Source organism: Jaculus jaculus, chromosome 4, assembly GCF_020740685.1.
Source record: "Jaculus jaculus isolate mJacJac1 chromosome 4, mJacJac1.mat.Y.cur, whole genome shotgun sequence".
NCBI classification, from domain to species: domain Eukaryota; kingdom Metazoa; phylum Chordata; class Mammalia; order Rodentia; family Dipodidae; genus Jaculus; species Jaculus jaculus.
Genome location: NC_059105.1, coordinates 1,012,702 through 1,030,282, shown reverse-complemented (window position 1 = coordinate 1,030,282; position 17,581 = coordinate 1,012,702). Strand labels below are relative to the sequence as shown.

Sequence of the window (17,581 nt, the reverse complement as noted above, 5' to 3'; positions counted from 1 at the left end):
GCTGGAGGCAGAGACAGGGAATCCCTAGGGACTCACTGCTAGCTAGTCTAGCCCAATCAGTGAGCTCTGGGTTCAGTGAGAACCCTGACCTCAAAAAATAAGGTGTAAAGCAATTGAGGTGACACCCAGCATTATCCTTTGGCCTGCTCATGCACATGCACTTGCACCAGCACACCCATACACACATGCTCTCACATACATGGAAAATACACATACACACATATACATCAGACACATACAACAAAAAGAAGAACCTCAGATACATTATGTGTTTGATTTGAATTAATATTTGGTCATTGTACATTCATAAATCTGTTGCCAAATTTGCATGACATTTAATTACCCAGCCCTATATGGGGTTTGCTATTAACCATTTAAGGAGCTGCAATTTGGATCAAGTTTGTTCAGATAGCTACCATATCAGTACCTCAAGGCAGAAAAGCAACTTTCATCAGTGATTCCAGGTCACAACCAGCTAAAACTCCAGTGCACTCACACATTTTTACTGGAAAGAACTATAGTTGAAGGGCAATAAAAATTTGCACATGTACAAGGAATATTTCCACAGAAGAAAGGAAAAGGAAATGTGGATCTCAAGGCACAAAATAAAGCAGAATGTCCATCTGGCAAGGGCATTTGTGACAGTCACAGTGCCCATGAATATGTGGTGACCCTTCAGTTGCCCAGTGTGGACAGGGAGCGTACTAGTCCAGCGCAGCCAGGGTCTCATGCAAAGGGGCTTTTCTTTAGGCGGAGGTCGGCCCCACTCTTCTTCACTTCCCTGGCAGAGCTGCTGCATCTGTCCACATGCCAAAGGCTCCCAGGGTCTCTGCCAGGCTGGCCAAGGAGGACTTGGCCTGTGGGGGGCGGGTGACACTATGAATGCCATGGGGGCCAGGGTCAGAGATCCTCAGAAAATGGCCACTCTTCAGACATTGAGACAAGCTGGGAGCTCCAGGTTCCAGAAGTCCCCCTCCTTGGATTGCAAGTAAGAGCTGATTAAACTCACCCCTACACTCCTGTCTGGCACACTGTCTTCCCTTCACACCAGGTTTGCTGAGTTGAAGTTAATTCATATGGCATTTTGGGTGCCCCAAAGACTGCCCTGGCCAAGCCCCTGCCCAGCTTGTCAACCTCCTGAGATGGCTAGCCTAGATGTATGATGGGGGGGGGGGCTCAGTGAGTGTTCCCAAGGACACCTTCCAATCAACCCACCATAGTCAGGAGTTCAACAACCTGTCCACTGCTGTCACTTGTAGCCCAGTCCCCATGTGACAACAAAGTGTGTCAAAATGGCGGCCAGTGCCAGGTACAGAGCAACACTGCAGTATGTGTGTGCCAGGCCGGGTACACAGGGGCCACCTGTGAGACGGGTAAGTGGCCCACCTTGGGGGTAGGAGAGCTGGGGTAGGGGTGGTGCTGGGAAGGCCTCTCCTCTGACCACGTTCTTGATGTGGAATGGCCACAGCCTGGCTTAACCCACATTCCCACCTCTCCTGTCTCCAGATGTGGATGACTGTGACTCTGATCCATGCTTCAATGGAGGGTCATGTGTGGACCTGGTGGGGAACTACAGCTGTGTCTGTGTGGAGCCCTTCGAGGGACCTCGCTGTGAGACAGGTAGCTGCCATGAGCCTGCAACCCTCCGTGGTGATCACAGTCTGTAGAGTAGCTGCCACTATAGCCACCTCTCACTTCCTGCCTCACAGCACATCTGGCTCAGGAGGGGCAAGGCTGCTGTTTTCCTCCCTCTCAGGCCCTCCACAACTATTGATGGAGACATCAAGAATAGGCAACGGAGTTCCCAGAGCCCCTTTTCCAGGTCAAGAGATTCTTACTCTTCCCATGCAGAGGAAAGCACTGTGGGGATCAGAAAGAAAACTAGCCTTTACTTCATGGGATGAAATCTTTGGTCTTCTGCCCTCCTCTATGTTGTTTTAAATGCTGGTTGTGACTTGCTAGATCAGGGACAAGTCCAACTAGAGATTACAAAGCATGGTATTAAAAACAAGGTAAAAAACCTTCAGCGTCTGACCCCCAAAGCCCGGCCCCTCCTGGAGTTCAGAAACAGACTATTTAGGTGCATTCTGAGATGGAATAGTTCATGTGGGGTTGCGCTTCACTGTAAGCAACAGAAGGACAATGAATCTATCTGTCTTCCTGTCAGAGTCCATGGCAAGAGGGCAGAGTGGGTCCTGAGGAAAGGAGGCTGCCAACCCTGTCTGCTTGGCTGCATTCATTCAACATCTGCTGTATGTTACAGGTCATCTTGTCCATGTTGTTATGGACAAATACATCAATATACTTACACTAAACTTCTATCAGAAAACAGATGAGTGGCTTTAAAATACTTTTGTGAAAAAATTATGTCTTATATCAAATAATAATACAAGTAGAGATGAATAAGAAAAAATCACAGGCTGAGCCAGGTGTAGTTGCATGCCTTTGTTTCTGCTACTCTAGATGCTACGGCAGGATTAGGAGTTCAACATCAGCCAGATGGTTCAGCAATTAAAGGTATTTTCTTGCAAAGCCTTCCAGTTCAGGTTTGATTCTCTAGTAACCACAGGAAGCAGATGCACAAAGTGGCACATGCATCTGGGCTTTATTTGCAGCAACAAAAGACCCTGGCACACCAATGTGCTTTCACTGCCTCCCCAACGTTCTCTCTCTCCCACTTCTGTATCTCTCACACATGCAAATAAATATTTTTTTAAATGGAAGTAGGGAAACTTCTACCACTAATATAAGCTCATCAAACACATGTAAGTATCAATCAGATCTCATAAGAAGTTGGTGAAAATCAGTTACTCAAAATAAAAATGGGGTTGGAGAGATGGTTTAGTGGTTAAGGCATTTGCCTGAAAAGCCTAAGGACCCAGGGTCAATTCCCCCATACCCATGTAAACCAGATGTACAAGGTATTATATGACTCTGGAGTTTATTTGCAGCGGCTGGAGACCCTGGTATTCATATTCATCCTCCCTCCCTTAAATAAATAAATAAATAAAATATTTTTAAAAGAAAGAAAAAAGCACCCTGACATAGTGGCACACACTTTTAATCCCAGCACTTGGGAGGTAGAGGTAGGAGAATTTTCATAAGTCTCAGGCCACCCTAAGACTACATAGTGAATTCCAGGTCAGCCTGGGCTAGAGCAAGACCCTACCTGGCAAAACCAAGAAATAAAAATAAAGAAAAGAAAAACAAAAATTGGGGCTGGAGAGATGGCACAGCAATTAAAGGCACTTGCTTGCAAAACTTGATGACTCAGGTTCAATTCTCCAGTGCTCATATAAAGCCAGAGCACAAAGTGGCACATGTATCCAGAGTTATTTTTGCAGTGGCAAGAGGCCCTAGTGTGCCCATTCTCTCTCTGTGTCTCTCTTTTGATCTCTATCTGCCTCTCTCTCAAATAAATAAGTAAATAAATAAGAGATTGTTTAGTGGTTAAGGCGCTTGCCTGCAAAGGCTAAGGACCCATGTTTAGCATGGGCAAAAGGCCTCTGAAGAAACACTCTAGCCAGGCTTATGAAGCAGGACCAACAGGGATAAGGTAGGGAGGCCCTTGGGCTTCACACTGAAGGGTCAAATCAGGAGCTATGATTTCAGAAGGGTGGGGGAAATCCCACTGTTTGCCCTTTCACTGTCCCCTCTGATTCTTCCCAAGCATGAGTACAGCCACAAGGAGTAAGTGTCAGAGAGGGCAATTAAACCTCTAACTTCCTGGCCAGGGGGCCTAGAGAAGTAGTGGAAAGAGTGGCCCTTGGGACAGCAGCTCCAGAAAGTTATGAATTCTTGAGCTCCCACAAGTACAATCTGATCTGAACATTTAAAAACAATGCCCTTTGTAACAGCTCTCCTTAAAGGTGAAAGGGTTAGGAATAATTCTAATAAAATATGTATACAGGGCTGGAGGGATGGCTTAGCAGTTAAGGTGATTGCCTGCAAAGCCAAAGGATCCTGGCTCAATTCCCTAGGACCCACGTTAGCCAGATGCACAAGGGGGCGCATGCATCTGGAGTTCATTTGCAGTGGCTGGTGGCCCTGGCGTGCCCATTCTCTCTATCTCTCTGTCTCTCCCTCCCCCCTCCCTTCCTTCCTCCCTCTTTCAAATAAATAAATAAATAAAATAGAAAGCAGAGGAAACCAACTTTGTGATCTGGCTTTTGACAAAGTGTTCTTAGATGAGACAGCAACAGTATTATCTCACAAGGAGAAACAGATAAATTGGTAAATTGGGCTTCTTTGCCCTATTGAAATCATTTTTCTCTGTGAAAGACATATAGAATGAAAGGGCAAACTAGACTGGAAGGTGTTGGTAAAACTCAGATCTGACAATGGATTTGATACATAAAGAACTCTCAACATTGGGAAACAGCCCAATTAAAAATGACCAACAACTTAAACAGATGCTTAACAATAAAAGACATATAAAGATGTATGAACAGATGACCAGTTGTTCTTGTCATTATCATTAGCCATTAGTGAAAAGCAAGTCAAGGTCATATGAGATACCACCACAAACTTGTTATATACTAACCAGATAAGGACAGAGCAGCTGCAACTCTCACAGAATTTAGTGAATGTACAAAGTAGTTCTGCCACTCTGAAAACAGTCTGACATACTTTTAAGTTAACCATACACTTATAACTCATGAATCATAACCCTAGCTATTATTCATAAAGAAATAAAAACTAACGTTTATGTAAAACATCCATTCATGAGATTTATGCCACACCTACTTATGGTCATCAAATTCCCTGCACTAGACAAGCTAACCCTTCATGCAGTGGATGCCACTTGGTTTCAGAAAAGGACTAAGTATTAGCACATACACACACTTACATGGGTCTCAGAAGTATTGTGTTAAGTGAAAGAAATCGGGCCCAAAAGACTGTGCCGGGAGTGGTGGCACATGCCTTTAATCCCAGCACCTGGAAGGCAGAGGTAGGAAGATCACCATGTGTTCGAGGGTGCCCTGAGACTATATAGTTAATTCCAGGTCAGCCTGGACTAGAGTGAAACCCGACCTCGAAAAACTGAAAAACCAAAATAATAATAATAAAATAAAGACTGCATACTGTACATCTCCACTTATACAGCATTCATGGAACGTCAAAATAAAGTGAAGAGCATATCAGTAGTCATCAGAGGCTGGTATCAGGCTTCTCTGTCATCATTCTGGGAGTTCTACAAGTCTATATATTACTAAACTTCTTAGAAGTATAGCACAAGTAAAAGTCAATTTTACTGTATACTAATTTGAAAAATAAAATTTCAAAGTAAATGAAAAAAATTGAATGTCTAAAGTACCCCAAAAGTAATACACTAATTAAGAGAGGGCTGGGTGGCTAAATTATATCTGATAACCTGAGCTTTAGAATAAGTAGACTGGCGAGAAAGAAGAGGAACCTTTTATAATGGTGAAGGAGTTGATTCATCAAGAAGACACACTCTAAATTTAATGGCACTCACTGACACCTACTAACATCAAAATATGAAGCAAAAAGCTGAAAAAGGCAAGGAGAGCAGATGAATAATTCAGGTGGAGGTTTCAATAATTCTTAGACACAGAGACAGAAATGGGGGCTACTCTGGAAGACATGAACTGAGCCTAGTAGCCATGTGCAGAGCTCTCACTTTCTTTTCAAGTGGTGGGGTGTCAGTGTGAGAGGCCATTGTGACTCAGAAAATTGGAAAGGATCATTTCCTGACCACAGAAAAGTTAAACTGGGAATCAGCACAAATATATCTGGAAGTTTTCAACTGTTTGACCAGTAATGTCTGGAGTCTGTAGGTGGTCCTCCAGCGCTAGATTTTCTGTCCCAAGAAAGGAGTCTGAGCTATGCTGACTAAGTTCCAGCAGTGTGGAGCAGCTGTTAGCTCTACAGAAAAAGCTCTAGCTTGTATTCCCCTTGGCACTGAGAACTAGTGAAAACTCCGCAATGGCCATGAGAAATAGTAAGGAAGCTCGCTTTTCCACCTGCTTGCCAGCCCTGCCCCAGATTCTACCATTTCTCTGAGTGGCCACTGCTGACCATTGTCTTTCTTACAGGAAATCACCGGGTGCCTGACCCCTGCTTCTCTACCCCTTGCCAGAATGGGGGCACCTGTGTGGATTCGGATCAGGGATACGTGTGCGAGTGCCCTGAAGGCTTCATGGGCTCAGACTGCATGGACAGTGCGTCACTTGTGTCCCAGGGCTGGGGATGTAGACCCAGGGCCTGCCTGTGGCAGAGTCAGGGAGGTCTCCCATGGGTTGTGCATGCAGGAGAGTACGAGTGAGAAAATGTGTGTGTTCAATAGTTTTATGGGAAGGTGGGCAGAGTTAGGAGAAAGGGTCCATCTTCCTGCACTCACACATGGGAGTCCCTTCCCTGCTGTCATGGCAGGAATCCCCAATGACTGTGAGTGCCGAAATGGAGGCCGGTGCTTGGGTTCAAACATCACCCTCTGTCAGTGTCCCCCAGGCTTCTTTGGGCTCCTCTGTGAATTCGGTAGGTACCCAGGGCAGGGATGGGATGTATCCTTCTGGGTCCCTGGGTTTTGGGTATAACCAGGGTATAAACAGTCCACTATAGTGCCCCCTTTAGTCCCCTGGTGGGGTCCCTGGGTCTTGGGCAGCCCCACCATTGTCAAGAAGGCAAGGATGAGGAGCAGGCACGAGAGGCTTCTTCCTCCGTAGAAGTCACAGCCACGCCCTGCAACATGAACACGCAGTGCCCAGACGGGGGCTACTGCATGGAGTACGGTGGGAGCTACCTGTGCGTGTGCCACACAGACCACAATGTCAGCCACCGTAAGTGCCAAGGGAGGCCGAGGGGATCCTGGCCAGAGATGAAGACAGTGTCTGGTGGGTGCGGGTGAAGCAGGTAGGGCCAGGGCTTACTGGAGAACCCACAGGTGCAGGGCTCTGGAATAGCATCACCTGTGATTCAAGCAGGGCTCCTTGGCCCAGGGAAGCACTGCCAAACACAGCACTACATGCCGTTTTTCAGCAAACCCTAGGCACAAGCTAAAACAACTGGTGTGTCCATAAGTGTGTGTGGTTGTACACTTACTATCTCGTGTTATTAGTGTAAAGTGACCAGAGGTGTCGTTATATGCAGAGGTAATGCAGGAGTGTCACAGCTGGCCACTCTTTCACCTGAGAGGGGATGAATACTGCCAAAATCAAGTCAAGGGCGGGGACCCCATGGGTGGGGCCTTAGAGCTGTGGGGAGACTCAGACGCCCTCCAAGTCTAGTTAAGTGGCTTGGCTCCAGACAGGGCGTCAGGGTGAGCCTGCAAGCCCAGGCTCCAGGGCAGCCTTCTGCTCCAGCAGCTCTGCCGTCCCCCTGCGACTCGGACCCTTGCTTTAACGGAGGTTCCTGTGATGCTCACGACGACTCCTACACGTGCGAGTGCCCGCGTGGCTTCCATGGCCGGCACTGCGAGAAAGGTGACAGAAGGAGGCACGGTCTTGCGGCAGTGCCCACTGCCGGTGCCTGGGCAAAGGGGCGTGGGGCGGGGGTGCTGCCCTGAGCGAGGAGAGAGGAAGGCCTCCCAGCGTCAGCACCACGGAGAGCGTCCTCTCCACAGGCCCACCGTCCTTTTGCTTGGCCTGCCTTGGCTTTTCCTTTTGATACTGGCTCCCTAGAGCCTTATTGGGTTCCTTATTGTGTGGAGCAGCCAGCGCCTTGCCATTTTCATGTTATTTTAGTCGCCTGGTCTGGTCTGCATAACTCAGAAAAGGCTTCATTTTTTTCTGCTCAGCATTTGTTCCAAATCTTAAAATAGTTATACTGGACTTAAAAAACAATTTCATGGGCTGGGGGAATGGCTTATCAGTTAAGGCATTTGTCTGCAAAGCCAAAGGACCCAGGTTTGATTCCCCAAGACCCACATTAGCCAGATGCACAAGGGGGCACACGCATCTGGAGTTCATGTGCAGTGGCTGGAGGCCCTGGCACACCCATGCTCTTTTTTTCCCTTTCTCTGTCAAATAAACAAATTAATTAATTAAAAAATTTAAGAAACAATTTTGTTAGGATTTTGTTAAATCTAGTTAAATGTAGATGATTCACACATTTTACAACATTTAACCCCTTGAAATATCACATACTCTTCCATAGATGTGTTGTAGGGCTTACTGTCTCTACCATAGCCTATCCCTTTCATGCAGTTGGAAGTCATGCTCAGTGCCCTCCTCTTTCCCCCAAGAAGCTCAGACATCCCTGTGACCAGAGGCTGGTGTAGCCTGGCCTGATCTCCCAGCTAAGGGCTCTGGGCATCCTTAACCTAACTGACTAGAGAGCCACAGCGTCAGTGGATTAACAAGGAGCCTCCTATAGCACATCACCTGTTCTATACTCCATTCCTGCTAGCAGTTTCTAACAGTAATACCTGAGAACCCCACAGTTTTTACCACCTCTATAGAAGCAAGGGAGGGATCCAGAGCAAAAGTCCCTGCTGAGGTCTTTTGCCCTCCATACTCTGTTGGAACACTCTTCATTTCTATACAGGGTCCCTGTCCAGAACCTGCTCTGGGCCTCCTCCATCTGCATACCCTTCGTGAGATACAGGCCACAGCTCTTTCTAGGAGACGTCCCACCCACGGCCCACACCCCTCTTTGGGCCAGGATCCCAGTGTCCAATGTCCCTGTCCCACCACAGTGTCACCTCAGGAACTGCACAGGCTTTTCCCAGGGTGTCTGATCTCAAGAGCAGATGGAGGCACCAATGTAGACACCAATTCCAAAGGAGGACATGCCAGCTGTCAGGTTGGGGGACCTTGAGGATGGACATTTAGTTCACAAGGCCCTCAGCATTAGGAGTTGAGCACAGTAGAAGTGGAAAGGCATCTTCCACCTTCTCCCAGAATGATCAAGAGCCCAAGAGCTCTAAACTGACTGGGCCTTGTGAAGGCATGATTTGTCAAGATGGAAGGACAGATATGTTTGATTTAGCAAGTGCCATTCATTCAATTCAAAACCAGACAACTGGGATCAGGGACTCAGAAAATGCTGGGACCCAGAGGAGAGGCATTGGCTCACATGGCAAAAGAGAAGATCAGATTTAACTACTGTGGAAGCCAATGGCATGTTAGCTGCAATCCAGCTCCCTCATCTTCAGATACCAAACCCTCATGGGAGGAAGGAGGAAGCACTGGAGAAAGGAGGGGGCTGCTCTGCTGTGATGTGGGGCTGGTTTTTCAGTAGGGAAAGGGTGGGCAGGCTCAAGGTTCATTGATACTGAGTGGTAGCCTATAGACTGTAAACCTGCTTATCCCTTGCTTGGGCCTGATTGGTTTGACCCTGCCCTGTTGGGCCTTGGGGCTTAACTGAGAAGCAGGCCTGGTCTGAGGGGCAAATCCAGTATTAAGGAACTGAAAAGACACGGTAGAATAATATGTATACTGCACAGCCAGTAGGCTGGCCCTAATTCACCCATATCTCTCTATCCTTCCACACAGCTCGGCCACACCTGTGCAGCTCGGGGCCCTGTCGGAATGGGGGAACATGCAAGGAGACAGGCAGCGAATACTACTGTACCTGTCCTTATCGCTTCACGGGGAGGCACTGTGAGATTGGTGCGGCCCCAGAGTGAGGGGATGGAGGGTGACTGGCATACTATGACCTAGGGCTGAGCCAGCTAGAATCGAACTAGACAGAGTTGAGGATAGCTGGCTCTGACCCTCAGGAACTCCTGACCCAGTCCCAACCACCATGTTGAGGCCCCCCTGCTCTGGGATGGTGGGGAATTGGGGCGGTTCTGTGGGCCATGATGTATGATTCTGATGGGTGCCTTCTGCTCCCAGGAAAGCCAGACTCCTGTGCCTCAGGCCCCTGTCACAATGGTGGTACTTGCTTCCATTACATCGGCAAATACAAGTGTGACTGCCCTCCAGGCTTCTCTGGGAGGCACTGTGAAATAGGTAGGGTGGGAGCAGCCAGGGCTACTGTCCTCAGCACATGTGAAAACAGGCCCAAAGGGGAGCGGTGGTATGGGAGGAGTAAGAGGTGGGATACTCCCATGTACTCTAGAAGCCCTAAGGGCAGACATAGTAAGGAGGCCTTCTATGTTCTTGCAGCTCCCTCTCCCTGCTTCCGGAGCCCATGTGTGAATGGGGGCACCTGTGAGGATCTAGGCACAGATTTCTCCTGCCACTGCCAAGCAGGGTACACAGGACACCGGTGCCAGGCAGGTAAGAGTTAGGGGTCTGGGCTGGGGACACGGCATCTTCTCCCAATTCCCCAAGAGCTAGGGTAAGGGTGGGAAAGAGAAAGGCTATCAAAAGTGCCAGCCCCCCAAATTTAAGACTATCCACCTGAGAAGGGTGGCATGAGACCTGGGTCTTCTGGTCAGGGAAGAACAGAGGTAGAAGAACCTGGCCCAGGTTGGGATCCTGCTACTCATAACAGGATTTTATGCCCCTGCAGAGGTGGACTGTGGCCGCCCTGAGGAGGTGAAGCATGCCACAACACGCTTCAACGGAACTCGTGTGGGCTCAGTGGCCCTGTACACATGTGACCATGGCTACAGCCCGAGTACCCCCAGCCACATCCGTATCTGCCAGCCACAAGGTGTCTGGAGCCAGCCTCCTCAGTGCCTTGGTGATTCAATGGGCCCTCTGGGGTGGGATGGGTGGACAGAGCCCAGAACCCCCAGCTACATGGAAATGCACAGAGCCCGAGTGCAAGCAAGCCCCTCCATCTGCTGTCTTCTTTCTGTGGGTGGAGGCTGTGGACCTCATGGTGACAGTGATGGTGGCCATGTCAGCTTTGCTCTGGACTGTTTACACTCAGACTCCCCTGCCCTCAGAGCAGGAGGTCAGCTATCCACAGGCCAACTCTTCAGATGAAGCAGCTGAGGCCCAGATATAGCCCAAGGGCAGGGTCCTAAGGAAGCAGATCTAGATTCAGGCCCCTCCCATGCCAACATTTGATTGAGACACCCCTCCCCAGCACTGGAGGAAAGCTGCCAGAAACAATATCACCTTCAGGTTCCCAGTCACAGCTCTGTCCTGGAAGCAACCCCACCCCAACACTGAAATCCTGGTGCTCCTTCACTGAAGCCCTGGAGATATAGAACCCTTAGCATGACGACAGGTACATGCATCAAGCCAGAGCATCCAGCACTGCCATCAAGGGAAGTGTGAGCATAACACAGTACTTATGAAACACATAAACAGGGACAGTGGTAACAACTCCTAAGATAATCATCTCCCAGATGCCAAGACAAACTTAGACCACTCTTTGTGGCCCTATAAAGGATAAGAGTTCTGCTGGGGACCACCTGGCTCAGACATCTGTCCTTCCTCCACTCCTGCCCTTCCAAACCCCAGGGCTCATGAGTAGCCCTTAGGAGATTCCCCCTCCCAATTCTGTTCTCTCCAGCATGTTCCCAGATAGAACACCAATGTCCCTGGAGAGGGGATTCACCATCAAGATATCATGACCTTGAGAAGCATAGCCTAAAAAGGCACAGCTGGATGTCCAGACAGCAGCAACCACTGGAAGCCAGAGTATGGAAAATGGACCAGCAGCACAAAATAATTGTATATCCTAAACATACTTTATACTGTTCCCTATATGGTGACAATATATAGAAACAAACATGGCAAAACTAGGACAATAAATTATGTCTTAAGAAATGAAAAGACGTGCTCGCTTCGGCAGCACATATACTAAAATTGGAACAATACAGAGAAGATTAGCATGGCCCCTGCGCAAGGATGACATGCAAATTCGTGAAGCGTTCCATATTTTTTTAAACTATTTAATGTCATTTAATAAAGTGACCAAAATGCAAAAAAAATAAAAATAAAAAGACTGTAAACTATACTAGTTGAAATAGGTAGTATAACTTACAAGTGAATACAGATGAATAATAAGTTAGTGAGTTGAAAGACAACTGAAAGAAGTTTCCAGAAAGAAGAGGAATGTTTATGTATCAAAAGGAAAATACAGAGCCATGGAAGGGGAGCAGAACCACCATGATATAAAATCCAGAAAGGAAAGAAGAGTAAAACCATACAGGAAAGTTCTATGCCAGTATGGAGCTAAATTCCAGAAAGACTGACAAACTGGAAGGGCCCAAAGAACATCAAACAGGGAAACACTAGAACACATTGCAGTGAAATGTAAGAATATCATGGACTAACCAAAAAAGCCTTGAATGTCCATCAATAGAAACAACACCTACAAAAGAACAAGAGCCACATTGGCATCATAGTTCTCAACTCAAACAGTGGAAGAACTTTTTAATTCCTGAGGCGATGTGCTTGGTGAGGGTAGACACAGTCCCTTTGGCTGTACTATGAAGTAAACACCAGGAGGCCTAACACATCATTTCTGCTAACCTTTGAGCTGAGGCTGCCAGGCTCAAGGCTTCAGTTTCTATGTGAGAAAGGTTGGTAGTGCTTTTGTCTCTGGGCACAGACCTGCCATTGGCGGGATATGATGACAAAGTAGAAATCAGCCAGTAGGCCAAGTACTACAGAGTGAAGTTGCAGAGCAAGTCTTTAGCATCCACCAGTTCTTCCCCATAGGGTCCTCTCAAATACATGCATAACCGGGGGTAGATCTGGAAAGCAGACAGGTTCTATCACCTCACAAGGCAAAGACCAAAAGTTCAGAAAGAGAGAGGTCTGCTCCAACCCTCAATTCTTTAAAGCCAATTGCAAACCAAAACCCCTTGAAACTGTGCCCTCACTAACACCAGAGACAAATCAGCCAGGCTGCATATCATAGAACAGTCTGATTATGCTTAGAGAAGGAATGTTCTACTTTGTTCTCTAATGTACTTGTACACACTATGTCTGAGAAGCAAGAAATTACAACAGACAATCTAGAAAAGTAGTAGTCATGCCAGGTGTGGTGGCACATGCCTTTAATCCCAAGCACCCCAGCACTCATGAGGCAGAGGTAGGAGGATCTCCGTGAGTTCGAGGCCACCCTGAGACTACATAATGAATTCCAGGTCAGCCTGGGCTAGAGTGAAACCCTACCTCGAAAAACAAAAAAAAATAAAAAGGAAAGAAATAGTCAAAGAAACAGATCTACAGATGCCCCTTATATTAGAATTCATAGAAAAGGACTAAAATGCCATTGTAAATAGCTTCAAAAAAAGGGAGAAAAATAAAAAGGTGAATGAAATAAGTTGGAAAATTTTTTAAAAATTAATAGCAAAATGGAGATTCTGGAGCTAAAAAAATTGAGTATCTTAAATGATTAAGTGGGATAGGCTTTAACAATAGACTGAACACAACAGAAAGAAACCACAGAAGTCAAAGATAGGACAACAAAATTATCTAAGCTGCAGATAAGAGAGAAGTTTTATTTTAAACAAGTTATGAATTATGAGAAATGAATTTTATAAAAAGCAAAGATCATTTGATGAAAAGAGTACTGCCTTGATTCCAGACCAGACAGAGATATTACAAACCTGATATTACAGGCTTAGATTCCTAAGAAAATGACACAAAAATCCTAAAGAAATATTACTAAATTGATCTCAGTACCACACAAAAGAATAATGTTATCAGAACCAAATAGAATCTACCTCAGGATCTCCATAGACTTCATCAGTTGTCCCAACATTTAAAGACGAATTGATGTACCTCATGATAGAGGAGAAAAACATGTGATATCTCCTTCAATGCAGAAAAATCACTTGGCAAAACTTAACTATTATGAAAAACTCCTAATAAATGAGGAATGAAAGTGTTAGCCTCAATGTGATCAAGGGTGTCAATGGAAAATCTACAGCTAACAGAGCTGACTGGTGAAAGACTGCTCGCCATCAGGAAAAGGCAGGGTGTCCATTCCACTGCTCTGTCCCATGTCTTGGAGGACCTGGACCAGGATGAGAAAAGAAAATAGAAGGCAAAGCCATTGAAAAAGAAGAAGTGAAGATGACTTAACTATATATACACAGCAAGAAGGAATGGACGTGATGTAGCTAAGTTTGCAGCATTACACGGTGGTGAAAGTGGTAAACTGAAGGACCTAAATATAGAGGACTTTGGCTAATAAAATGCTGAGCAAGAGAAAGCATATATTATGACAAACAACAAAACACAAAGCCACATACTATTCAAGCAATCCATAAAAATTTTAAACAAATTGTACAAAGAAGCAAAGAAAAAAAACATGGTAGTTGATGTCATGTAAAGAAGGGGAGCACAGAAGCATAGAATATTCTGGCTCCTGGTAGGTTCTGGTCCCAGGTGCCATAGGTCATTATTTATGTCTTAAGGTTAAAATTTGAATTTTCGGGCTGGAGAGATGGCTTAGCGGTTAAGCGCTTGCCTGTGAAGCCTAAGAACCCCGGTTCGAGGCTCGGTTCCCCAGGTCCCACGTTAGCCAGATGCACAAGGGGGCGCACGCATCTGGAGTTCGTTTGCAGAGGCTGGAAGCCCTGGCGCACCCATTCTCTCTCTCTCCCTCTATCTGTCTTTCTCTCTGTGTCTGTCGCTCTCAAATAAATAAATAAATAAATAAATAAAAACTTAAAAAATTTTAAAAAATTTAAAAAAAAAATTTGAATTTTCTCAGAGTAAATGTTTAAATTCAAGAGCATATTTTCAAAAGAAACTAGTGGTGAATCTCTTAAAGCTACAGATTTCTCCCCACCCCCAAAATGTACTAGTTTCATATATGACTACTATGTATGGAAACAACAAGGTCAGACACAGGGAATCTCCTGCCAAGCCTCAGAGGCTATGGTAATGAAATTCCATGGGTTCTTCTGACAGGCCTAAAAGGGATCAGGAGGGACCCCAGTTATTTCAAGCCAGGCCTGAGACCCAGAGTATATCCCTACCATCCCCTCCAAGAGCATCTAGCCCTGATTTGGCTCTCTAGGTACCAGGGGTATCACAGAACTTGTCCAGCTCCTCAAAAGTAATTATGTCCATCTCACCTGGCATAACAACACCCAATTTGCTTTATTCCTGGAATCTCCCTCTCTCAGAAGTGGATGAGTGCCGCTCTCAGCCATGTCTGCATGGGGGCTCCTGCCAGGACCTCACCGCTGGTTATCTATGCCTCTGCAGCCCAGGATATGAAGGAGTCCACTGTGAGCTGGGTAAGAGGGCCCACCCCCACAGGGGGCAGTAGTTGAAGGCCATGGATATCTTGCTCCAGCACTCTTTCCCTTGGGCAGAACTCTGTCTGGACAGCCAGCCCAACCACTGCTTGCTCCCTAAGGGCCCTGCCAGTTCTGATGGCCAAGACAGATTTACAAAGCTCTCTGTCTTCATGCCCTGGGGACTAAGGACTCAACTGAACACTGGCTTGGCATCAAGACTACCACCTGGGGTGGCCAGAGGTGGTCAGGTCATAGCCCAACACATGGCACTGCCAGCCACTGGATGGAAGCAGAAGCCTGTCCAGTGTGTGGCTAGGCAAGACCTGCATCCCTCATGTCTGTGTAGAGTTTTGGACCCCATGACAAATGCAGGCCTTCAAGGAGGGCAAATCCCAACAGCCATGCCCATGTGAGGCCAGGGAGGCTCCAGACATGGAGAGGTTGGGAGCGGGGGAATTCTGTTGGAAGTGGGTAACATGCCTACTGGGGAAGAGTGTGGGTTACCGAGTAAAAGGCAAAGGTCCAGAGTGTGACCCTAGGGACTGAGGCCTCAGATTCATGTCACTCCTTGAAGAGGATCGGAATCCTGGGGAATGTGTAGGGCCTCAGATTGGAGCCCTTGTCTGTGCAGAAACAGGTGAGTGCCAAGCACAGCCCTGCAGAAATGGAGGCTCCTGCAGGAACCTCCTCAGGGCTTTCACCTGCCAGTGCCCCACAGGCTTTTTTGGAGTCCACTGTGAGACAGGTAGGGCTCCCTCAGGTGGGTTCCCACACAGAGAGTCAGGGCTGCTGGGAGGTCAGTGGAGAGACCACAGCTGCCATCTGCTGGATTGGCCACCAAGGGAGAGGGACCCCCAAGGGCTGTGGTAACCTATGGGGGAGGAAGGAAGCTGAGGGTGGTCACCTTTATAGACCCTCCCACCTGTGGGCACCCTGCATCCTTCTCCCAGCTGTTACTCCTCGCCTCCCCCTATCCCTTCTTCCCGCTGTCCTCTCCTCCCTCCCCCAGAGTTCCCCCCAGCAGCTCGGGCCAACCCTTTGGGTGTTCTCCAGAGGTGGATGCCTGTGCCTCCAGCCCCTGCCAGCATGGAGGTCGATGTGAAGATGGCGGTGGGGCCTACCTGTGTGTGTGTCCTGAGGGCTTCTTTGGCTATCACTGTGAGACAGGTAAGGAACAAAGGCCCACTTGCAGCCTTATGCCGTCCTCTAGTATCCTTGGTCCCCCCATCTGCTGCCCACACCCTCCTGCAGCCACCCCCTTCAGTACACGCCCAGCGGTGGCCTCACATCCACCTGCACTGACCCTGCTGTTCCCAGACAGATGGAGCTCCTTGTAGCCTAGCGCCTGGCACTCACTTTCCCTTCCCCTTCCATGGGGGAACCCTCTTCCCTGTCAGCCCACTGTTGATCTCTCCAGTCAAGGCTTTCCTACTGATGCTAACAACAGTGCTTCCAGCACCAAAAAGTTCCTGGACAGCTTTCTGGATCTCTGGGAGTGCCTCTTATAGAAGGGACATTGCCCAGTGTCTGGCTTGTCTTGGTCACCCAGGGCCTGGGGAGTATCGCTCAGTTGTGTAGGGCAGAAGAAAGTAGCAACTGTCATGGTTTCACCTCACTCCGCCCTCACCTACACATGCAGAAGGGGTTTAGGAGCAAAGGGGTTCCAAATGCCCCTCACTAATATTTCCCCCTTCAGTGAGTGATCCCTGCTTCTCTAGCCCCTGTGGGGGCCGTGGCTACTGCTTGGCCAGCAACGGGTCCCACACCTGCACCTGTAAAGTGGGCTACACGGGCAAGGACTGCACCAGAGGTGAGAGCAGGAGCCGTGGGAAGGAAGAGGGAGGAGCGGAGCAGGGGGCAGAAAGCAGATCAGGGGCCAGCAAAGTGCACAGGGTAGGAAGGTGGCTACCGACCCAGACTCCTTTCTGACAAGCAGGGAGGGGTATAAACAGCTACAAATATGGAAGTTCCAACCTCCAGGTGGCCCAAGGGAGAAGGGATCCCCACCAGCAGTGCCCAGGCCCCACAGCCAGCCTAGGTGACCTGACTGGGAGCTTCTCTTCCATGGCTGGAGATTGACCACATTGCTTTCCTTGTGTTTTATTAATAATCCTGAAGAGCTCCTCCCACCAACAGCGCTCAGGGTGGAGAGGGTGGAGGAGAGTGGGGTCTCCATCTCTTGGAGTCCACCTGAGGGCGCTGCCGCCAGGCAAATGCTGGATGGCTATGCAGTCACTTACGCCTCTGCGGATGGCTCCTCTCGCCGAACGGACTTCGTGGACCGTAGCCGCTCCTCACACCAGCTACGGGCCCTGGCAGCTGGCCGTGCCTACAACATCTCCATCTTCTCAGTGAAGCGTAACATCAACAACAAGAATGACATCAGCAGGCCCACAGTGTTGATCGCCCGCACGAGTGAGTACCCACAGGTGTCCGCCCACCTGAGAGAGGAGCCAGGCCCACCCAGGCTTCAGCAGGTAGCTCTGTATGGGAGCTGACCTT

The 17,581-nt window shown here is 48.1% G+C and overlaps 1 protein-coding gene and 1 non-coding gene across 2 annotated transcripts in view; both read left to right on the top strand.

Annotated features, from left to right (window-relative positions):
* Positions 1 to 17,581, top strand: part of Sned1 (sushi, nidogen and EGF like domains 1) — an 80,037-nt gene that overhangs the window by 37,838 nt on the left and 24,618 nt on the right. Inside the window, 14 exon segments of the mRNA XM_045147151.1 lie at positions 1,260 to 1,373; positions 1,507 to 1,620; positions 6,060 to 6,185; positions 6,397 to 6,501; positions 6,690 to 6,803; positions 7,329 to 7,445; positions 9,459 to 9,575; positions 9,804 to 9,920; positions 10,077 to 10,190; positions 10,426 to 10,599; positions 14,963 to 15,076; positions 16,133 to 16,246; positions 16,776 to 16,889; positions 17,198 to 17,494. Coding sequence (XP_045003086.1) covers positions 1,260 to 1,373; positions 1,507 to 1,620; positions 6,060 to 6,185; positions 6,397 to 6,501; positions 6,690 to 6,803; positions 7,329 to 7,445; positions 9,459 to 9,575; positions 9,804 to 9,920; positions 10,077 to 10,190; positions 10,426 to 10,599; positions 14,963 to 15,076; positions 16,133 to 16,246; positions 16,776 to 16,889; positions 17,198 to 17,494 — 1,851 coding nt within the window.
* Positions 11,649 to 11,755, top strand: LOC123460344. The gene has a single exon (XR_006636909.1). It is a non-coding gene; the product is annotated as a U6 spliceosomal RNA (small nuclear RNA).